Consider the following 23,467-nt stretch of genomic DNA (forward strand, 5'->3'; position numbering starts at 1 on the left):
GTATCAAAGCAGATGCGTTTTTCTGAAAAGCACTGGAAAAAATACACGTAATGCTATGTCGCTTCTGGTTTCGTTTGTTGGGGAAAGCCCAAAATAGCAGCAACAAAGCAACTTTGGGGGGTGGGGAGGGAACTAGGACGAAAAACCCACAAGTTCTGGAGAACTGGGGCTCATCTACACTCAAAAAAAATGCAATTTGCACCTGACCTGAATCCTCATTAAAAGCAAAACAGCGTTTTTGTCAGGTGAACCCAGATACGGACGGCTTTTGGAGCATCGACGCCTGCAGTTGCGCAGGGAGAGCTCCCGAGCGCCGCGTTTCCAGCAGCCGCTTTTGCTCGTGCTGGGACCGGGGCTTGAACGAGGGCTGTAAAACCGGGGCTCAGGCAAGCCCGAGGTTTGCAGGAACGACTACCGATGCGCGATGGCCCCAGAGGTGTTTGCAGGAGACCCTAAGAGCCGCTTTCACCCAACCTGACGTTTTTTCAGTGAGAAGGAAATTCCGCCTGACTAAGAGCACAAATGCCCAGTTTTACAAGGATTTTTTTTCTTTTTTATGCTTTTTGAAGCAAGCGCTGGATTCCCGCCCGTGCAACCACATCGCAGCATCAGCGCTTTGATGGCCAAGGGTGGATCCAACCCCGGCGTCGCTCCGGGCCCCCCGCCAGCCCCCGCGGCCGCACACCGGGACCCCCTCGCCCTCCCGCCCGGGGCCAGCGGCACCCCGGGGCGACGCAAAGCCACTCACCTATGCTGCTCTCGGCACCTCTCCTGCGAGGATTGTTGGGGTAAGAAAAATACTGAGACCCCCCTTTCACCCCGGTGGGGGAAAGCGTGCTCGGACTCGCGATTCCCATTTCGCCGGGCAGGAAACCAGTCTGCAAACAAGGACACAGAGAAACCCGTCCGTGTAATTACGCCGTAAAAACCACACCGCGCTCGCTTGGGGCGAACAGAGCCGCCTTGAGCAGCCTCGGGACTAACGCGGCTGAAAAATCGAGCCGAAGAGCCGGGAGAAAAAACAAATACCTAAATACGGTGGCGGTGGGAACTAACACGTGCGGGAAGAAAAGGGTCTTTCAGGGCGTATTTGCAAGAGAGCCGGAGCCGGCTGCGGAGGAGCAGGTGCCGCCGGCGGGGAGCACCGAGCATCGCCCCGGGCGACCGATGGGGCTCGGCATCTCCCTCCCGAATCCGGCAGCGGGGGAAAGCGCCTGCTCGAGGCCGGGTACCACGAGCATCCCGGCCCCCGGGACCCGCGTGGAGCGACTCGCCCCGGGAATAACTGTGCCCGCTGGGAAGCTGACTGTCAGGTCGCATCCCGCTGTTTGGTTTCAATTGTGCGCTCTGCGGAGGCATCACCGCGCGGTTAAATGCTTTTTAGGTCTTTGGACAGTCGAAGGGACTTATTTGGGAGTTTATGCTGAAAGGCAAAAATCCTTCCTCGACACAGCTGAGGTTTTAAGGAAGATCTCAGGGTTTCTGATGCGATGGGACTTTGGTGCCGTGGGGGACACGTCTGAGAGTCACGGTGCCTCCACGCCTGCTGCAAAGGCACGTCCAGCCTAACCATCCCGAACTGCTTATCCCCGCAATCCCTGCCTTTCCCGCTTCCCTAAGGAATAGCAGGGAGCCAGAGGGAGATGCACCGGGGAAGAAGCAGCAGCGCAGCGTCCACCAGCGCCAAAACGCGCCTGCGGAGCCTCGCTCCCGGGGCGGTCCCTCCCACGTCGCGTCCCCAAACCGAGCCTGAACCTCTCCCTAAATACGCGTTTCACTCGACCACGAGGAACGGGTGAGGTGACGCTATCGGCGGCCCGCGGGCAGCGGCGGTTCCCGCGCGACCCTGGGAGCGAGTTACGGCCCTTCTGTGCAATCGCGGAGGGCTGGCAAAGGGCCTCGAAGCAACAAAAGCTTAGCTTCAATCCATCTTCAGAGGGCGATAAATGGAAAGAAAGGAGGATTGCAGGCTTTTCAGAAACGGGAAAGAACAAACCTGCTGCTTTAAAAACCGGCCGCCTCAGGAAAGGGGTCGGGGAGGGAAAGAGGAGCTCGTGTATTCACAGCTGGTAAAATTCTTGCAATCTGTTCCACCGGTCATGTTACCTTTGTGTTTAAAAGGCTGCGCGCCGCGGAGCAGCGCGGCCAAGAAAAGCAAGCGGCCGAGCGAGCCGGAGGAGAGCCCGACGGGCCGGGTCTCGCTCCTCGAGCAGGTAGCTCTGTTTCATGGCAGAGCTGCACAGATTTTAAGGCGATTTCCTGAAGAAAAGGGGCTTCTTCCCACCCTGCTTAAGGAGGTTAAGGATGGGGACACGGGTGGGTGGTTTGGGGAGGAACGTGCTCCCCGTCCAGCCCATACAGGGACTGGTGCACGCACAAGGCATCTGCTGTCGGACCATTTTTTGGCGTTTTTTTCAGGAAAAACAGGTTAGAAACCGCCCCGTGCCGGGGCCTCTCGCCAACTGCAGCGCCCTTTGCCCACCCCGCTCTGTTACCTTATCTCTCCCCCTCCTCCGTGAAACCTCCACAAAAATCATAACATTAAAAAGCGAGCCTTGGCATCCGTCCCGTTTTTATTTTAGCAGCTTCAGTGGTAAATTAAATCCACTCTGGCACAGACAGCCAGCACAGCTGTTTCAGCAAAGGAAACATCCTCAGTTCAGAGGAGAGGAAATTATGACAAATTTGTGTAAAATTAAAACACGTAATATGCGTGTGTGTGTACATGTGTAAAATAAAAAGCCGTCCGGCCAACAGCTACTCCCTCGGATAAAGCGGAGGGGCTGTTTTTGCAGGGGGCAGTCGGTGGCACTGACTCAGGCCACGGAAGGGTCCTGCCTTGACGGGACCATCGTGAAACCGAAGCGCCCTCCGATTCCCCCCAAAGCGATGGGAATCGCGCATGCGGTGGACGGCACTGGCAGGGCTTTTGCTCTCTGGAGCACAAGCTCCTTTTTTTGCACCCCGAGCTGCTTCCCAAAGGTCCAGGAGCTGCAGTGCGGTTTGATGGAGGTGCTGGAAACTGAACCACCCCACGGGAAATCCTGGTGTGAACCGGGGGAAGGAGAGGAACGAGGAGAGCAGGCAATGCCAGGCTGCTTCCAAGCAAGGAGACGTTGAAGTCCATAGAAGTTTTAATGCAAAGTGAGCGTGCAAACCCAGGCAGCTGGAGGGAGAAAAGGCCTCCTCCTGAGTGCTTTTCTGCCTGGGGGCTACCCGGTCGTAATGAGATGTTACTTAGACCTGATTCATTTAAACTCATCCTAAAGGCAGGGTGGATAGGTCGCATTTGATGAAATATAAGTCGGTGAGAAGCAGGATTAATGAAATAAGGACTCCAAGCACAGCTAAGTGAGCCTGGATAGGTTTTGAGAAGAACTGAAAAATCGCTACCAGGCAGTTTCCTGCTCTGAATCTGACAACTCCTCTCCTGAGCCAGCAACACGCACGTACAAAACCACAGACTCAGTCGTCAGGGTTTTCTGAGCAGCCTGAAGGATTTTCAGGACCTTGTGCACAGAGGTGAGCTGCGAGGCACCGGGTTGCTTTTAATTCCCAGGCCCTGAGCTCTCCCCCCTCCTAGCAGCCAACGAACCCAAATCTCAGTGCTTTTACGGTTACCTGATTTAGTCCCGGCATCCCCGTGTCTCTTCCAAACGTGGAGTAAGAGGCTCTTTCACTGCTCTTCCCTACAACGGAGAGAGAGAGAAAAAAAAGACGTTTTGTTGAGTGGGAAGCAGAGATTTCACGCGCACCGAGAGCCACGTGCCCTCCCGCCGGCTCGCGGGCTCCCCGCCGAGGCACCCAGCCCGCTCCCGCAACGCGCGTCTTCCGCCCGCGACTGCAGAGGCAACCGAAGCGGATAATAGTTTGTTGCGAAAACAGCAGCTCTTTTAAGTTCACGAGCAGCAGGGCTCGCTCGGTCCATAAACAACAAAACCCCCAAATCGCGGCGATGCAGGGAAGTGCTCGTGCCCATGGAAACCGGCGGTTTCAGACCCGAGTGAAAAAAACCCCTCCAGACAGATTAAAAAAAGCCATCCAAATTTGGCAGAGGCAGGGACAGAGCAAACCGAAAGCTAAGCATGACCGATCAACAGAGTCCGCACGCATCTCCCGCACAACAGAAAATACGATTTCGGCATGCCGCTCGCAGCAGCGTGCAGAGCTCCTCGTGCTGCGGGGTTTACCTTCTCTCCCTTTCTCGATGGACACCCGACTTTGCAAAAAAACCCAAAACAAGCCGGATCTAAAAAGCAGGAGTCAAATAAAAAATTGCTTCCTTCCTTTTCGAGCGCCCTCCTTTCACTCCCCCTGCGCAGGCTCCTCTCGTTGCAGGCGGTGCATCTCCCGCGACCCGGAGCTCGCCGGGGGAACACGGCAGGTCGAGCCGAGCCCACGTGCCCCAGCCCTGCCGAGTGAACTTTAGCACCCTGCCTCGGCTTTTATCGAACACGCTCAACCTCGCCCTGCCCACGCGCTGCTGAAAATAGTATTTTCAAGGAAAAAAAGAGAGAGAGAAAAAAAAAGAAACCAACATGCGCGTGCTGAGATGTTTCCACTCCAAAACGTCCTTGCAGCATCTTCCCTCGCAGCCGCGCGCAGCCCCCGGTGCGGGATGGAGAGGGGGGTCCGGCGGGGACCCCGGGTTCACGCTGGGCACGGGGCAGCCGGCAGCGCAACGCTCGGCTTTGGGGTTTCCTCCTACCCCAATTTTTCCATGGGAAACGGGCACTTTTAGAAGAAAAAAGTTGCCTGGGCTGCAAATACACGAGGAATTTCTCGCTGCTCTTAATTGCAGCCTACGGAAGGTGCCGCTGGGGAAAAGGGAGACGGGAGAGGATGATGAACAAGGCTTTGAGCCGGGGACAGGACCTTGCCCGTCCCACGCGGCTGCTGGTGATGGGCTCCGCAGCCCCCGTGCCGAAAAGGGACGAGCACCTCCCGCTTGCAAAACTGGGGAGGAGGGAGGACTTTGCCGATCTGCTTAACCTAAACCCACCGCCGAAGCCTGCTAAGGCGCAGCTCAATGCACCGGGCGACGTGAGCTGGCTGCGCTGGGGCATCAGGCAGCGGTGTGCAGCCGGGGAGGTTTTGGGGAGGCGAAGGAAAGCAGAACGACAAAGTGCCCCCAAACAGCGACGGCAGAGGAGGCCGCTTGGTTTTGCAGGACCGTTTCGCGCCGGGGCATCCAGCTCAACCGCCCCATTTCGGAGCAGGTCCCACCACAGCGGCCAAAGCCGAGAGCCCAGGAGGGTCCGGGGCATCAGGACCCTCCTCGCCTCCGTGGCAGCCAACCACACCGCTCCCCGTTACTATTTCGTTTCAGAGGCTTAACCGTTAAATAAACAGAGGTCACAATGCCAGAGGCCGGATCTCTTAAATGACCTAATTTTTAAAAGAGCTTAGCAGCTATATTTGCTGCAGCGCCGGCAACTTTACACAAATAACTCAACAGGTTGTGTCATCAGGCCGATCGCGATTACTCCTAAATCAGAGGAAAACCAGGGTAATTCCACGCTGCTTTAGCTGGTAAGCGACAGCCGAGCTTCTCTTCTGCAAATACATCGCCGTTTCCATGTACTGCTTGCCTGGTTAAGCAAAACACCTCTCCTATTATCAGATAGCCTTAAAAGCAACTTTCATTTTAGCTTTCTGTTGCAAGGCACGCACTGTACAAGGAAAAAGAAAGAAAAAAGGCTGAAAACCAGAGTAAATCTGCACAATATTTCTTGAAAAAAAAAAAAACCCACGCTACTTTCATCTGACGTTTCTTCTTTTGTGCCTCTCTTGATTCATGTCAGAAACAAAGCGCGCCCGGTACCGGCAAGCTGTTTTACACTTTGATCAGCGAGCGATTTGCAGGATGGAAGTAACTTTAAAAATAGCAGGCAGGCCAGCCCTGCAGGCTCCCCCGGCTCCCGCAAAGCGGAGCACGGGTTTAGGGACTAAAAGCGCTCTTTTTTGGCAGCCACATAGAAAGAGAAAAAGCAAAAACTGCAAATTTAATTGTCATGTTGGAGAGAGAAAGCTAACGTGGCTGTGGGGACCCCGTGTCGCTCCTGCTCCCCGGGAGCCAGCGTGCTGCCCGGGGTCGGCCAGGCTTCCCATCTCGCAGCCGCAGCGTGGAGTGGGGCCGCGAACCAGAAACGGGGTCACAAAAACACGAAAGCTAGAGACGCACCGTGAACGGGGACGAAAGCACCCGCCGGTGAAAAACGCCAGCCACCTCCGAAAGCTGCATCGCTCCTGCACAAACCCTCAGTTTTCCAATTTTGAGGAGGTCGGTGCAGGCATTAAGAGATCCTGGGAAAATTCAGGAGATGCTGGGAATAAACCCCTCTACTGAGAAATGTGATTCTCCTTGGAAACCTTCTCCTTCAGGTTTGCTTTTGCAAATTTTAGGATGTGAAGGTGAAGCCCTATGTTGCAGAGGGCACCTTAAGCAAGGAGGGACTCGATGGACCTAGAAACTGGCTGGCTGCATTTAGCATTTTCCAGTTATTTATTGCATTAAGTGGTTTGCACACGAGACCGGCATTTCCCCTCCTGACTTTTTGCACCCCATCGGCTCTCTGTTTTTTTCCCTGCCCCTCGGCCAGCCGGGAGGAGCAAGCTGGGTTTCAGCCTCGCGGGCCGGACTCACACGGCAGTGGAGCCGAAAGCCTCGGGCAGCATCTCACCTCCAACACGGCGATCGGGGCAGCGCTTTTAGATAAACGGGTGATTTTGATGCTTTGCTCCCCGCGATGCATCCAGCTCACGGATGCATGCAAACCAGCCAAGGAAAGGACCATTCGCACCACCTCAATTTGCCAAGATGCCTCCCAGGAGGAAGGCGGCTGCTTTATGGATGTGCATATCCTGCGCTTCTCCCACCCATGGGTGCAGCGGGTTCCTGCACACAAGCCCCGGCGAGCGACGCAGCCCGCTCGAAGGGAGGCACAACACCCGCTAATCCCATTAGAGTTATTTCCTGGGGAAAAGGGGAGGTAAAAGACAGTTAACGATTAAAAGTAAAAAAAAAAAAAATGTTAAAAAAATCCCGGGAGTGGCGACAAGCCCCATCCGTGGACAGATAAAACCATTGTCCAGGAAGAACCCAACAGCCCACAATACACGCAAGATTAGAAACCCTTCTTCGAAAAGAAGCTAATTACTAGAAATAATTACTAGAAAGAAATCTGTTATGGCTTATCAGTTTCCCCGCAGTTTAAACAATCCCCCCCGCCTTCACCAAAGACGAATGGTAAAAAAGTGACTGATTTTTAAGGAAAAATAAAAGCTCAAGTTATCTAATTGAATGCAACACAGACAAGAGCATTTCCCACCCAGTCTTGCAGCAAACCCAGAGATTTTTTTCCCTATCACCTTGCTGATTCTGCGTGTACCTGAGGGGCCGCCGACGCTTTGGAAAGCATCTGATTAAAGATCACTCTTGCACCATCCCCATCAGCGAGCAGACGAGTATCCTCGTAGACAGGCGCTCGGGGAGCCTCAAGAGAAGGGACGGAGCAGCAGGGGCACGTGCAAGTCCCGCAGACAAGCCAGCCCCAAGCTCTTGGTCTGTGCTCAAGCTGCCACCCTAGTCAGGGTCCCATCATGCCAGATGCTGTTTGTGCATCTAAAGAACAACTTGTAAGCCCCAAAATTCAAATTTTTGTGTCCCCCAGGCAAACAAATAGAAATCAGCACCCTTCCCATCAAAATGTGCTACAAGAATTTGCACCGGTTTAGGACGAGGGGTGCATCACCCAGGATATCCTTGCAACCTGCAGACATCCCCCACCAGCCCTTAGGATCTGGGCTCCCTGTAGACGAGCAGGCAGGTAAATGTGCCTCCAACCCACAGCGCTGGTACCTCCCCGCTCTCAATATTCATGGCCTGCTTGCAAGAAACCACAGGCACCGTCTCTCTCTGGGATTCAATCTCTCTGGCACTTTGCAGCAGAAAAATTCATGCTCCCCTAGAGTGGACTGGGCTGTCCAAGCATCTTTCCCCAGCAGAGCTGGGCAGCCGCTCACCCCGAATGTCAGAGCAGCTCTTTCCCTGCCCTCCTCCTCCTGGAGTTTGCTGCCAGACTGCTGCTCTCACTGCTTTTCTCGATTTTTTTTTCCCTGCATAACCCCAAACCACTGTTCTCCACTGCTTCGGTGTGTGATAATCACTGCCTGCAAGCCAGCGCACGTGGCGATGTGCAACCAAACCTTCCCTAACTGATCTTCCACAGCCAGGTCCAACGTAGGAATATATCAGTAAGAAGTATGGATTAACAAGTTTATATATGCTGCTGCTCCTTTATCAAAATGGCTATTTCACCCTGCAGTACCTGAATTTCCCTCCTCGCCCCCCTGCTCACGTTGGACCAGTTTGGGAGCGGCACTGCAGGGGTCTCTGATGAAACCTGGCCCCTGTGATGACCGAGATGCAGAGCAGCTCCTGCGGGAAGCAGAGCCCAGGTGCCAGGTACCGCCAGCGCAGCGCAGCGCAGCCCCTCCCCACGCTGCAATGCCAGCGGCAGCCCTGCAGCACGAGGCTTTCCAAGCTCAGCTGCGAGCAGCACCGGTGAGACGAGCTCGCGGGACAGCAGGGAGCACGCAGCTGCATCTCTGCTCCTCCTCCGTGACACCACGGCCCAGAAAAGCAACCAGCTCTCTGGGGACAGGTGAGTTCTCCAACCTTTAAAGGACTCAACCTAAAGCTGTCCCTGCACAGCAGCTGCCAGGCACAACCTTGCCTCCCTTCCCAGAAGCAGAGGACTCGTTTAACCCCTGTGGACAAGAAACGGCGAGTTTGCTGAAGCTCACACTGGCAGGGAGTCCCCTCGCCCAAAGGCCTGCGAGTCAGGAGACTCCTTTCCATTTTCTAGATGTACGTGGAAAGCAGAGAGAGAAAAAAACAACAGAAACCCCCAAATTTAGCTCAATTTTTCCAACCAGTGCCAGCTGGACAGCATTTGCCCATTTGCCTTTCAATGCAGGAAGAGTGCTGTTCCCATTTCGGACAGGCTTTTGCAGGCATCTTCAGACGGCTCACTGCAACCTGCTGCTGGGAACGGCACAAACGTGAGAAAATTACCTGGAGGAATCAGCGGCTCTTGGGCCCATCTCTCCCTGGCCCCACTTACTACGGCAGCTGGCAGAGATTTGCTGCTCAGACCCCACACTAATGGAGGAAGCCAAAATTCAGATGTTTCCTTGCAAAGCCCTTTCAGGTCAGCCTCTCCCTCATTTCCGACACAAAACATGCTCCTCTTGAAATGTTTCTTCTAGTGGTTTCTGATCCTCCTTGAAGAAATAGAGTGAGAAACAGATACATATTCTGATTTTGAAGAAGGGCTTAGAAAATAGTCTCACGCATCTTTCATCTATCCCAGACCACTTGACAGGTTGACCCTAATCTGCTCTTTCTATCCCCTCACGTTTTAAAAGTCATCAGTTCCACTAAATCATCCCATTAGCATTAGCTTTTCCATCTTGTTCCCCTCAAAACAGATTCCTTCTGGAAACCAGAGGCTGTCGGTTGAAGCAACACATCTCCAAGGTTTGCATTTCCCTTCCACTTTGCTACTCTTTTTTTGCTGCCATATGCAAAATGGTGTGTGAGGGTTCCTGTTCTCGTTTCTCGCATCTTCCATTTATCATGTCAACCCGTGAAAAGTTTGCAGAAGCAGTTTGGTGAGAAGGAAGGGCAAACCTCACCCGTGGTCTTCCTTTGGTCTGTCGTTCTCAGTACGCGAGCAAAGAGGAAAAGCGAAACCTATTTATTTTGGAATCTGCTCCAGGAATTGGTGTTTTCTATTTTAACCACATTCAATTTTAGGAACAAATATGACTTTGAAATGTGAGATGTCCTCCTGCCTGCTCCTTCCTGGCCTCCCCGGCTCCTGCGGCGGGGCTTTCACTGGCGAACCTCAACCGCTCGGGCCAGCAGACGAGACCTTGCACCCATCCTTGAGGATGCAGCTCCGATGGGCATCCAAGTCTCAAGCGACGCGTGCCGTTGCCTCCTTGGCTGGGCCGGCTCGGGGCGGACACGGGGTTTTGGGTGCCGCAAGGCAGCAGCTCCCCTTCTGCCTTAGTGACAGCTCGTGGAAACGACCTCCGCTCCAGGCAGCGGAGGCTTCAGCTCCACGTGCGAGGAACCGGTTGGGTTTGCAGCCTTGCCAGGGAGTGCCCGGGCGCTTGCCAAAGACCGGGAGTCCTGTCTTTGAGCGGAAGCCAAACACGTCTTCCTTGCACACATCAAAGGGGAAACCTCCGTGTTCCTCCTGAGGCAGCTCCTTCGCCGCTGGAAGCTCTCAAGGCTGACTTTGCCGCAGGGGTGGGATGGGCTCCCCCCCTCCAACACCCCCAAAAAACCCTGCTGAATTTCATCAAGACTCCCCTGCTTTCATTAATAAACATCTCTTCTGCTTTGTTTGCATCCTCCTGGGGCAGAAAACGAGAAGGAATGATGCCCTCCGAGAGCAGCAGGGTAGAGCGCCTCTTGGAAATGCTCTTCCCTGTCTGCACAGGACCCCAGAGGGGCAATTAAACATTCCCGTCTGACCCGGAGAGGAGCGAACCAGCAAGCGCTGGGTCTGACAGCGAGCCCCTTCCGCCAGCCACGGCGCGGGAGGAGGAAACACGCAGACACCTGCTTCCTAGCGCGACCAGGCTCTTCTCTTCCCCTTTCTAACCAGCTCTGGAGAAGGAGGAACCTCCGATGGTTGGGGGGATTTTCTGTTTTAAATACAATTCCCTCTTCTAACCCCACCCTTCCAAAATACGAGCAAATGCCGTGAACTGCCCTGACACCTCTCCTTCCACATTTGCTGGAGGATTTTGACTGCCAACGCTTTGGAAAAGGTGGGGAGGACTAACCCCAATTCCCTGCCTAATGTAATTAGAGCTCTCTAAGCCCTTCAGGATGGATATTTTCTGCTCCTAATCTCTCCTTCCACCTCCGAGATTGGAGAGGTAACTGGGTAAATGGTTGCACGCGCGTCTTTACATCCAGCCACACACAATCACCATCTCCAGGAAAGCGGGGGGACGGCGGCTGCGCTGTCCTTGCAGGTCACCGGAGCGCAGGGGCGCGTTGTCCCTCACGCTGCCTGGCTGCAGCCGGGGGTGGAGGAGCTGGAAGGGGCTGCTGGAGCTTTGCAGCAGGCTCTGCCCGAGCAGGACACAAGAACACGCCTCCAAATCCCGCTGCAGCGAGGGGAGAGCACCCCGGTCGTCTGCGGGGACTGCGCTGTCCCCAAGTTTCCGCGAGACCGCAAAGCTCGGCGAGGCAGGCTCTGCTACGCGATGGTGCTCCCAGCACGGGATCGGGGAGAAGGTCACGGCGCGGAAAGAGAAAGGAGGACACAGCCGGTGGCACCTGCGCATTGCTGCAGGTGCACAAACGCGCCCTCGCCCCGGGCGCTCCCTCCCGTCACCCGCCGGCAGCTTCAGCGACTCGCTCCGGAACACGACCCCAGCGCACACCGGAGCCCAGGACACCTGGGCCCCGCAGCCAGCCATCACGAGCCTGTTGTGAGACCTTGAGGATGAGCTGCGTCTCTCCGCCCCCTCCACTGTGCTCTCCTACCCTTGATTACCAGCTCCCAAGAGCCAACTCAGCCTCTTACGTGCCCGCACGGTGGGCATCAATCTCTGCTACTGCCTCTGGGTGCTACTGTAAAACAGGGAAAAATAATCACGCACATAAAATACGAAGGCTGTCGTGTACGTGTTAGAGGCTGATGAGACTCTCTGGACAACAGCTCCTTTAACCACAGCTTTGATGGCACCTTCTGGAGAAGGTCTGATGGGAGGAGGACAGTAATTCTGCTCCCAGTGTTACATTTCGCCTGCTTTGACCAGGTATCCCTCAGGCAGCTCAAGGGCACTTACCCACTAGTCCAGGTCCCAGGAATGGTGATGAAGATATGCTGTTGTGAGATGGCAGGTCCCGGTGCTCTCCGTAATGGGGGCCTTCACCATAGTTCTGCTGGAGCGACAGAAGACATTTAGCACCGGACACGTGAGGACACTGAGCCAAATACAAGGTGCGCGTGGATATACGTAAACAGACGCACAATTTAACACAGTGTGATTCCTTCTGATATTCTCTTAATCTGGTATCAGGAATTGAGGAAGGGAAGAGGAAGACCCAAGCTGCTATTTTATCACTGGGCATTCTCAGAAGATACCAAAAACCCCACCTTAGCCCCAAAGTTGCACCAGTCGCACTGCACACAGTCACTCAGTGGGAAGGGTCAGAGCCAAAGGCCCCTTTTAAGAAGGGCACACAAGTGATCTCATCCCCCGAAGTGCAGAGATGGCATTTGGCCTCAAGACCACCCTCAGCCAGTGATGCATGAACGGGCAAGACATTAGCTCTGTCCATCGCATCTCCTCGTACGGGGAGAGCAGGCCAGCGTGGCCAGGAGACCACGGCAGGAGGAGGAGACGTGGCACCAAAGCGGAGATACAGGGAGTTTGCCCCGTGCTGGCAGCTCCTGCCCAATTTCTGCCTTCCTCCGGCAGCCTGGCGCCCACCAGGTGAGAAGTTCTTCTCGTGGCAAAGACCCCACGCAACTCCCCCTCCCCGAGTTGGAGCGGGGGGAAGAGGAGAAGGCCTATAAAAATGAGAAATGACACAGCGCCTGTTCCAGCACTGACCTAAGGGAAGGGAACGGTGCCATTGCGAAAACGAATCACACAAACCCATTAAAACATGAGCATCTGTCAAAAAAACACCATTTCAATTAAGTTAATGTCTTTTCTCTCTTCCCCTCCTCAGGCCTCAGTTATAAGCTGTCGCAGCCTTGATTCTTTCCCTCCCAAACCCCTTCAAACCTCCCATCCTTCACCGATGCTCCTAGTCCAGCCAACGCGGTAGGTACCCCCCAAGCAAGGGCCAGCCTTGCCCCCCATCTAAAACGGGGTAAAAAAACCTCTTCCAGGGCTAGAACCAACTTGGGCACAAACACACATGCTGAGAAATCATCATAAAGCCCCCGTTTATTTTTGTTGGAGCTCAATGTTTATGCTTCATCCTTACCCTTCCTTGGTCAAATGTGGAGCTGTTTTGATCTCCCGTTCCCCAGGAACCTGATCCCGGTCTTTCATCCAAACCTACCGAAAAACAGGAAGAACAAAGGTTACTCTTGCTTTATCAGCAAAGCCTCAAAGGTGTTCTCGCAAAATTAACTCTTCCTTCTACAAACAAAACAATATTTTCATTAATAAACCACTTCCAGTTGGCGTGACCGACCCTCCCCTCTCCGTCCTCACCTTCCCAATTCAGCTGAGGCTTTGCTCTGCCAACTTCAAAGCAAACCCTACTGCAGCTTGGAAACGCTTCAAAACACAGGACAGTGGGAAGAGGAGAAACAAGTATTTTAACTCGGCTTTTGGCGAGAGGCTGCCTGCGAACCCGCTTTCCCTGGAGACCGATGTTTAAGAGGGCTACAAATTAAAAACTTATTGTACGTGTCCCAGAGCTCCGGCGGGAGCTGGTTTTTGCCCGTGTCTGCAGTGTGCAAACAGACCCGTCACGCTCGCGCTGCCGCTGTTAGATCACGGGCCAAACCCTGTTCTCCGTTACACGTGAGGAGGTCAGAGGAGCGCGTAGACCTGTAAGAGCCTCAGCTGTGAACTGTTTGGGGTACGAGGTACTACCTGTGGCTTAGTCGGGCTTGTTTGAGGGTGAGTTTTATTTGAGACACCCCCATGCTCTTGGGGATGAAGATGTCCTACCGGCCTCAACACGGGGCTGACCAAAACACGCTCCTGCCGATTTAACTTTCAGTTCTCCAAAGTGTATTCTTTGCAAAGGCGATACGATCCAAAACGGCAGCAAACCAAACACGAGGGTTTTGCAATGCGACTACACGCAGGCGGTGGCACGTAACCTTCTCCTGCCAGGAGAGCTTTCATCGCCCGCCAGGTCCACCCAGCCTGGGCCTTGGGGCCGCTGGCACACGGGACGTGGCCAAAGTCAACCGGGGCGATCCCGCCCCAGACTTGCACTTCAGGAATTACAAAGCCAAAACAGGCGGGACCCTAAACCCGCAGATGCCACGCACAAAAAAGCCCACCCTGCAAGGCAGAGCCAGGCTTCCTTCACACGGAGACCACCATTTTGGTGCTGCTGGATGGTGCTTGCGTGGCTACGAAGCCGTTCCCATGGGTCAGCTGTTGGCATCGCGCTGTTTTAGGGACGTGGTGGCAGAGGTGGGACTTTGTGACTCTGCCAGATCGGGGTGCAGGGCACTGCCATGCCAAGGCTGGTTTTTGGGGAGCAGGTACGACCGCGACATGGACCTGCAAGGTCGCCGCCTCCATGGCCAACATCTCGGCAGAGCTGCTCGGGACCAGCAGGGAGAAATGCTGGATCTGCAAGTGGTTTAGGAGCACAAATGGCACAGATCAGAGTGATGCTTCCACCTTTTTTCAGCTTGTCTTGGAAATCCTAATCTAATTGTTGGGGGAACAGAGCCCTCCTCGCAACAGGGCCGTATCAGTGACCTAGTGCAGCAGCTTCCAGCAGCATCCAACAACCGCGCTGTTGCCATCTGTGAGTGGATTTGTTCTCACCTACATAAAATACCATATTCCTGATGGAAACACACTCAGAATCACTCCTCCCGCTCCAATAACCATTGCACAGATAGCAGAAACCACTGGATTTTAGGGACAGTCTTGTGCATTCACTCAGCTTCACCATCTCAGACCTTGCATTGACCAAAAACGCTTCGAACAACTTCAATGAATTTTTAACCACAGCATCACCTAGTCGACCCAAAACGCTCCCTTCCCGGCACGAGCAGGACCAAGGGGCCCATCACGCCCGTGGCCTTCTCGCGATGGAGGGCTGCAGCCCTGGGGCCACCGCCGGAGGCAGCTCCGAGCCCGTGGCCAGGACACCCTCGCGGAGAAACCGCGGGAGGCGAGACCTTCCTGGGGCAACGGGACCAGCACCGCCAACGCGGCACTGTCCCACCTCCGAGCACACCCGGTGCGACCGACACGGCATCCACCTCCCCAGCGCCAACCCGCGCAACCAGGGCCAAAAGCCCTCTCCGAGCCCAGGGATCCGGCCGTGCACTCTGCAGATTCCCACCAAATCCACCACCGCTTTCGCCTTTTCAGATGCAGCATGTGCAACGGCCGAGATGCCTGGAGGCCTTACGCGAGATTTTTCTTCTGTTTCTGAAGGGAGATCAGTCCGTACCCTTCGGTCACGGCGACAGCACCGACGGACCACGCAGAACGATGGGGCGCTCGCGGGGAACGAGGCGCCGGGGTGGTGCAGTTTCAGGGCGCACACCGATTTCATTTTAGCAAAGCTGATTATTATGGCAAACACGCCGTGTATTTGTCTCCTCCGCTCCCCTTACTGTTCATTTAACCAGAAACTTCTTTCAAATTACATCCTTCTATTTCTGTGCCTTTGTGTTAATCATTTCCCCAGAGAATTGGTGTTTAATTGCTGTCTAATTTGCATAATTATGCATATTAATCTCCACACCTAATGAATATTCATAATTCTCATTTAGATTTTGTTTTCTAATCAAAAATTTCCAATGTGATTACTGTGCAGAGCAGGGATAAGCCTCTAATAATACCTTGGATACTAGGGAGAATTACTGCCAATTCTCCCACCTCCTACTTCCTAGAATAAACTTTTGCTTTGCTAATGTGTTTTTCTAAAGCAATTCATCTGCATACCCTGCAAACACCAGTCGAGATCAGGAGGCAGAAAGGCTCCTCTGATCCATTTTGCTTCCACGGGTATTTTTAAAGCATCGCAACGGTCAGGGAGAAGCCGCGAACGGCACCCGCAGCGCCCAACGTCCTCGGCGAGCTCACGCCGCGCGCTGCAAGGACGAGGACTTGGACGAGCCCCGACGGCACCCGGCATCCCTCCGCTCACGCGCCCCGTCCTCCTCGGCGGGGAGGCGGCAGGCATAAATCGCCCGGCCTCCCCCGTACCGGGTCCTTTCTGCACCCCCTCGATGACGGAGGGGCTGCGCCAGGCCTGGCCTCGCTGCAGGGCCACCCCGGGGAGCCTGGCGGGGGGATCTGGAGGGACTTCAGGTGCCTGCAGGGCCGGGATGGGGTTTTTTGCCCAAATTCCTGCAAAATCCCTGCCAGGGCTCGGGGGTGGGAGGAGGCGGCGAGCGCTACGGGTGATGGGAGACGTCACCAGCAGCCATCGGCTCGGGGACGGGGCAGCCGCTCGTGCCACCGCGCGGGGTGCACGGCAGAGGGAGGGCGCCCAAAAGGCGCACGGCGGTCCGGGCGTCCCCATCCCGGCAGCCTGCAACCCGTGCCCTGGGATCAGCCCCCCCCCGCTCCAGCCAGGAATCGGGAGCAAAACACCGTCCTCCTCTAAGCAGCTTTGGAGCCTGCAACCGGGCTGCGAAACAGCAGCGGCCAGAGCCTGGAACAGCAAAATAACCCTGCAAGGGGAAACCAAACCGGCCTTTTTTCCCCCTGCCCCCCCTCCTTTTTTTCCCCTCCGGGCGCTGACGTTCACGTGATCGCGCCGCTGCCAAGGTGAACTGAGGTTATCGCGCTTCCATCCGAGCAGCAGATACAGCGGCGCGCGGCTCTGGCATCGGCACACGAAGCAGCGGGGCTGCACGAGCCCCTGCAGCGCTTGCAAAGCCGTCGTCACCGGCGGGGAGGGCGTCTGCAAAGCTCCCCGTTTGCAGCCTACAGGTGTTGAAGATTTTGTCCGGTTCTAGGATGAACATGGGGAAAAAAACCCGACAGCTGCCGGCAAACGTCACGCACCTAATGCAAACCCTTCGCATCAGCAAGGAGCTAAAATGGGGCAGCAAGCGCCAACGCTCTGAAAATGCAAAGTTGGACCAAAGGTAGAAGGGTTTGGAAAGCTACCCCGGCGCTTGGGTTTGCCCAAGCAGGTTTAGTCCTGGCTTTGGAGGGCCTGACTTTGCAGGGTTTCCAGCTCTCCTCCAAGGCAGGGCGGCAGCCAACTTTATTTTAAAATAAAACCATTCCCCAACTAACCAAGTTGAGGCACACTTTCCAATTCGGAAAACACAAAAATAGGAACTACCGCCTCCTTCCATTAATATAGTTATTAAAAAACGTACAGATTAATTGTGCATTTTAATAACCCTGATCATGAATATTCATAGTGCATTTCTTGCTCATGTTCTAATTAAAACATACTAATAGAATAAGATGTAGCTGTCAGACAGTAATTTTTTTTTTAAATGATTTTTATGCTGGAGCTAAGAGCTGATAGACGAGCCCTGTTATAAGCTCTCAGCATGGATAAAAATAATTTGTCCAAGTTTAGTCTCAGTAAAAAAAGCCCTGCACCTGATAATAGATCCTGTCTTCCCTCTGCAACCTCTGCACAGCCTCAGAAGACGAGCAGGGGTCCCGCAAAGGGCCCACGTTCAAGACCGGTTCAGCTCAAGCTCAGGTTGCACGCGAGGGGAAGAGCAAAGTCAAATTCACTGCCCGAAGCCGGCGTGCCGTAAATCCTTCCCTGCTCTCTGCATTGCTTTCCAAAGTCGAGCAGGTTGCTGGTGCGTTTGCTTTGGGAGATGCCTCTCCCCCCGGCCCCGGGGAGCCCTCGCACCCGCGAAGCTCAGCCGCCAACATCTCCTCCAGGCCAAATTATAGCAGAGGGCTCCTAAGCTCCGAATCGGATCTGGGAGATCGTTTTGATTTTTGGTTTTTTTTGAGTTACGGGCGTATTTTATCTGGGAACCTTCAGGTACACAAAAGTCGTCGTATATAATTAGCAATATCACAAGGTTGCACGCAGGGACACGGAGCACCAGGAGCAATTCCCCGCGCAGAAGGAACGGGAGGGATAAAACAACCACTTTAAACATGTAATTCTTCAACGAGTAAACTCATCAGGAAGGATGCACGGTTTCTGCCCCGTTGCCCCATCCCAGCAGCCACACGCGGTCCCTCCCGCTCGATTCTCCATATGCTGCTGCCAGGCCACGCGCACGGGGTTCCCAGAGGGGAAAACGCCGTGCAAAGAGATGCCTGCTCCAGCGTCAAGGCACAACCACGGCCCAAAAGTCGCTCTGGAAACTGGGTTGTCCCTCGAGCCACCGGTGAGCCCAGCACAGAAAACCCCCAATTTTAAGGGGATGTGTTTTCCTGAGCTATAAAACGCCCGATGTGAGCAGAGCTACAGGACCCAAATTGGGAGAGGTTTCGGCGATGCCTCCGCCGGTTGCGTCCAGGCGGAGACCACCAGCACCTCCCCGACGCGAAGGAAGGACGAGGACCTGGATGCAAAGCCGCGCGAGCAAGACCGCATCCTTCCTCGGCGAGCAGGCAGCCGTCCCTGCCGGGCTGGGGACGCGCGGGGACACGGGGAGCGGAGCAGCTGCTCCCGGGGCCGTCCGGACGCCGCCCGCGCAGCGAGACCCCGAGCCGCAGCTCCCGAACGCCGCGGTAAGGGAGACCCGGGCAGAGGAACCCGCTGCCGCAGAGCCGCGCTGGCTGCAAGGACGGCACGGGAGGGACACGGCACCCACGGGGCAGGGAAACGTTGCACCCCCGGACGCTTTGGGGGGGCTCAGCTCATTTTCTGCTTTGACAAACGGTATTTTTCCACCGCCCGAGGTCCATCCAGCAGAGCCAGCTTTTCTCGCAAGACATCCCGGGCAAAGCTGGGGGGCAAATCCTGCTCTCCCGCCGGGCGTTTTTCGGATGCTGAGACCGGGAAAGCCCCCGGGCTTCCGATCCCGTCGGAGCGGGATGGCCGCGCGGCGGCAGCTGGGAAGAAAAACCCCGCCGTCAGCAGTCTCCTCCGCTTATGTCTATGAATATACTTAACCTTTCCTCCCCCCGGCCCGGGGGGGGAGGCGGAGGGTGCCCCGCTGGCCCCGAACCGCTCGCCCCGGCGGAGGTGGGCCGCCGCGGATCGAGACGCCGGTGCCGCCGTGATTTGATTTGAAACGGAGGTGACAGAAGGCTGCTTGATAAACACTTCCAAATTAAGCGGCTTTGTGGCCTAATCGCTCTGGCGATCAGCCTCAGAGCAAAATCTCCGCTAAAAGGGATTTGAAATCAATAAAATTAGTCAACTCGTAATTAGCTTTAGTCCCAGGCAAACCAGCAAAGTTGTTTTGCCCGGCAAGGGTTCGCCGCCCGGACCCCCACGCCGCTCCTCTCCCAGGCGAGAAAACCCCACGGATGCGTTTTAACGGCCCGGCATCCTCGGGGAAAGTCACCTCGATTCACCGGCGGAGGGGAAAACCCAAAATCCGGGTGTTTGAGAGCAGCTGTAAATCCTGCCTGTTTATTTACCAGCCCGACCTGTCCCAGAAATCGGAAAAAACAGGCTCGGGGGGGACGCGGCCAGGAGCCTCAGCGCGACGCTGTTTACAGGACGTCGACGGCGGACGGGACTATACAATTTGTTCACTTCCTTTTCCCGGCGCACGACAAAACAATTTAAAAAAAAGAAGAAAGAAAAGGGGGGGTAAAAAGAGATGCCGAACACCTGGGAGGCGGCGCGGAGCCCGGAGGGGGCCCGGCCGGCGGCCGCCTTTCATCGGCTGCTCCAAGAGGCAGAGCAGGAATCTTTGCCCCGGGGAGGGGAGCTCCGATTTCATCCCTTCGGCCGCCTCGAAACGCCCCGGTTTAGGTCGGACCGAGGTTGGCCGGGAAAGACGAGCTGCAGATCCCGACACGATCTACGGGGCAGATCCTCCCCATTTATCCTTGGGATGATAAACGCACAAAACGATCCAAAGCCGACGCGCGAGCCAGCCCTGTGCACCGACCCCCCGGGAAACGCCCGGCGCTGCCTCCCCCGTCCCCAGCGCACACGCCGTGATCATTTTTGACTTAAAAAAAAGCTGATGCCACCACTTTGGCGATCGTTAATTCCTCCGCTTAGCACCTGCTCCGGCATCTCCTGCTTCGTGCCGCAGGTTTTGCACGGCACGCGCGGAGCAGGGTTTGGGCAGAGCGTGGGGCCGGGGAAGACGGGGCAGGTACCGCCCGAGAAGGGCATCGACGCCCCGTTGGCTTTGGACAACGGGAGAAAGCATGGAGAGAAAGCAGGAGAAACTACATCTACAGACAACCCAAAAAAGCCAGAATATATAATAATAGTAACAGAAACTAAAGCACTTAACTGCTCATAGCTCCGCTACCCCCAGCCAAACCCTTCCCCGGCACCGCGTGCCCCAAGCGGGTGACAACCACCATGTCCTGTGAATCGAGGGGTGAAAGCACAGAAAACCCGAAGAGCCACAAGCCCAACCCCGGCCTCGATGCCCTCCCGAAAAGCGCCTGCCCCCGCCAGCCTGGGCACCGCGAGCTTTGCGGTGCGGTTTCTGCCAGCGGCTCCCCAAAACGCTTGTTCCCCCCCCTCGGGTTTAGGGCCCCGCGCGAGAAATCTGGGCGCTTTGACACCGATGCTGCTTTTAGCTGAGCTGAAATCTCCCCCCAAGAAGCCTCTGAATTTGGGGGGTTTTGACGCCCTCCGTTAAAAGCCAACGCAACGGCCACGCTCGCCCCGACGAGCAGAGACGGTCCTGCCGCCGAGCCCCGAGCGGAGCCAGCAAGACGTCGCGGGGCAAAAGAAAACAAACCTGCGCCGACAACCAGAGGGAAGAAAATAAACCTTAAAGCTCCGAACGCTCCCAACAGCTGTAAAAACAGCGGCGCAGCAAGGGCCAAACGCGAGCGCGAAGGAGCGGCGCGGGGAGGGGACGGAGGACGAGGGGACGGAGGACGAGGCGGTGCCCTCGCGGGGTCGGCGGCGCCGGGACGATGCTCCCCGCGTCCCCGGGCACCTCCGCGCCGAAGCGGCTGCGTCCGACTCCATCATTTGCAAGGAGGGGGCTGTGCAGCAAGGTGCAGGGGACAAATGCACCAAGAATAATATTGGTTGAAGCCGGGCGGATAACAGGTGTCTGCATCAGCCTTTGATTTTCCAGGACCTGGGCTTGATCCTCTGGGCACGAAAAGACAGCGCAGAGCTTTGCAGCAGCTCAGCACCCGCCTTCCCCCGGGTGCCCCAAAAGAGCAGCGGGAAGGGGCTTTCGCTTTGCTTTTCCATCAGTCCATCAACCAAAGCTTATTGCTGCACATACAGCGCTCCGGCTATTTTAAGGCACGCAAGCTTGGAAACGGGGCATATCGGAAGCTGCCTTGGCCTAAACCCCAAGCTCATCCCGCTCCAACCCAGGGAAAAGCCCCTATATTGAAACCTATACGCGTGTCTGCAACATCTCCAAGGGCTTCGGGGGAACCGCAGCCCGCGAGCAAACCTAAGCGCGAAGCCAGCCCTGCGGAGAACCTCGCTCACCTTCTGCATCACGTACGTCTAACGACATCGGCACGCTTGCTACCGCAAAACAACGTAAAATCACCAGACGCGGCCTTATTCGTAAAGCAAAGGGTTACGAGCCACCAAACGCAAAGCTTCGGGGAGAGCAAATCCACAACCTGCTTTTTCCAGCTCGCTTCTTTTACCGCCAAGCTGCACCTTGCCGTGCGGAGGAGGCATCCGTGCAGAGGAGCCCGACGCCGGCGAGGAGCGAGAGGCGCTGCCCGCGCGCCCACCGCTCGCACGCTTTGCATATACGTACGGACGCGCCGAGCACGCACGTCCCCCCAGCCTATTTTAGCCGTAAGCGTGTACTTCTATTTCTATGCTGATTTACATCTTTCCAAGTATTGTTTCATTTGCAATGTAAAAATAAAGGGCGGCGGAGACGCAACCAGAACAATGTTCTTGCGCAGGGGAATTTAAATCTTTTTCCGCTCGGCCTCCGTTACTCGCAAGGCAAGAAAACGGGGTCAAAAGCGCATTTATTTACAAAACGCTTGCAGGGGATGCATCTCAGAGCGAACTGAAAGACTTGCTAGCTTATTTGGTTTGCATTGCTTTCCTTAGCGGGGAAAGGGAGGGTGTTTAATGGCTCGTGTGCTCCCGTCCGAACAGCTCGATGGCTTCCAGCGTAAACCTCCTCGGAGCTGGAGGAGAAAGCAGATCCCGCCTTCGCCAAGAGCGGGAGCGTGCGGGGGGCGAGGAAGGCTGAAGCAAAAACAAAAAACGCTAAACCACCCCGGCTGCGATGCTGCGAGGGGCTGGGATGCAGCCGCAGGATGCGGCCGCTCGCCCGCCTCGGACCGCTGCCGCGCCGATGATTCAGCCGCAGGAAGGATCGTCGCGGCAGGATTGTTCGGCACAATGAGGAAAACTTTCCTAAACAAAGCGTGCTAAACACCACCTGCCTCCGCGCGCCCCGCGCGAGCCCCCAGCTCTAGCTTTTGTTTGCAAATACTTCCAAGACCGCGGTTGCCACAACAGACGGTGCTTTTTTCCTCCTTTTTTTCCCCGAAGTGGACGCAACCGCGGCGCATTCGTTGCCCCCTCCCGGGACCCCGAGCAAAACCCTTTCCTCCCCAAAGCGCCGGCGGGCGACGCGGCAGCTGCATCCCGACCCGCACCTGCCTCACGCCAAAGCGCGCCGGGCGGCCGAGCTTAGGCGACAGCGCTGCGGATGCAGGACTGCCAACGTGGGTGGCTGAACAGATCCAGCCGGAGACACCGGGCACCCCAAAGCGAACCCGAACGCCGGCAGAGTTTCGGTCTCGGGGTAATTGCACGCGCAGCCCGGCAGTTTTCCCTCCCAGGCACTAATTTGTGCAGCACATTCGGTCAAGGCACCGCAGCAGCGCAAGATATTTACCTTAAGAGCAGTTTAAGGACAGATGTGACCTATTTAGAGCTTTGCCAAATACTTCTGTAATTGAATATACCATCGATTATTTAAATTTCATTAAAAGGGCTGTATTCGATCTACTTGCTACTAAGAAGCACCGCTTCCAAGAACCGAATTTTTTTCGTTTTTGGTTTTTTAATATAAATACTTCAAGATGTTCGCTCGTCCCTTCCCCTGCTAAGAATTCGCATCTCTGCATAACGGTCTCCTCCGCGGCCCCAATTCCTCTTCTGCCCTTCGAGCCAAGGGGACGCGTCGCAGGAGGAGCTCACCTGACCGCTTCAGCTTTGCTTCAAGGTTACCCCGCTCCTACGGCAAGGTCTTCTGGGCGCTGGACGTTACACCAGACCTGCTGACATCAGGGAAGGCTCGCTGGTGCCTTCCCATTGCATTTAAACCCACAAACAGGATGGTTATTTACTCGGGGTACCGTCCCAACCACCACAAAGGTGCCAGGAGGCACCAGGAGGAGCTCAGGTGGCCCTGCTCTGGCCACGTAACCCCGAGAAAGTTAGTCCAACTCTGCGCCCTGGTTCCTTTTGTCTATAAAACAAGGTCAGGACACTCATCTCCTTCAAGGTTGGGGCAAATTTCTGCCCTCAGTGAAGGCCAAGAATAAAAATTGATGATTCAGTCTCAGCAGATACCTATTCCTGGGCTCCTGCGACTGAGTGGGTGGACAACTTGCTTGGACAAGGACAACGCTAACCTAGCGAAGGGAAAGCCCGTCCTTA

At 55.5% G+C, this 23,467-nt stretch overlaps 1 protein-coding gene across 13 annotated transcripts in view; it reads right to left on the reverse strand.

Moving 5' to 3' along the window:
• The window catches only part of TCF3 (transcription factor 3), an 80,160-nt gene that overhangs the window by 25,149 nt on the left and 31,544 nt on the right, over positions 1 to 23,467 (reverse strand). For 9 of the 13 annotated variants that reach the window (XM_064497193.1, XM_064497199.1, XM_064497198.1 and 6 more), the window contains exons 4-7: positions 13,037 to 13,110; positions 11,884 to 11,980; positions 3,622 to 3,689; positions 749 to 878 (exon numbers count right to left, since the gene is read on the reverse strand). In XM_064497193.1, coding sequence (XP_064353263.1) covers positions 749 to 878; positions 3,622 to 3,689; positions 11,884 to 11,980; positions 13,037 to 13,110 — 369 coding nt within the window. The remainder of the gene's footprint in view (positions 1 to 748; positions 879 to 3,621; positions 3,690 to 11,883; positions 11,981 to 13,036; positions 13,111 to 23,467) is intronic. The other 4 variants (XM_064497203.1, XM_064497201.1, XM_064497194.1 and 1 more) reach the window with 1 other exon arrangement.

The sequence above is a fragment of the Dromaius novaehollandiae genome, chromosome 25, assembly GCF_036370855.1.
Source record: "Dromaius novaehollandiae isolate bDroNov1 chromosome 25, bDroNov1.hap1, whole genome shotgun sequence".
Taxonomy (NCBI): Eukaryota; Metazoa; Chordata; class Aves; order Casuariiformes; family Dromaiidae; genus Dromaius; species Dromaius novaehollandiae.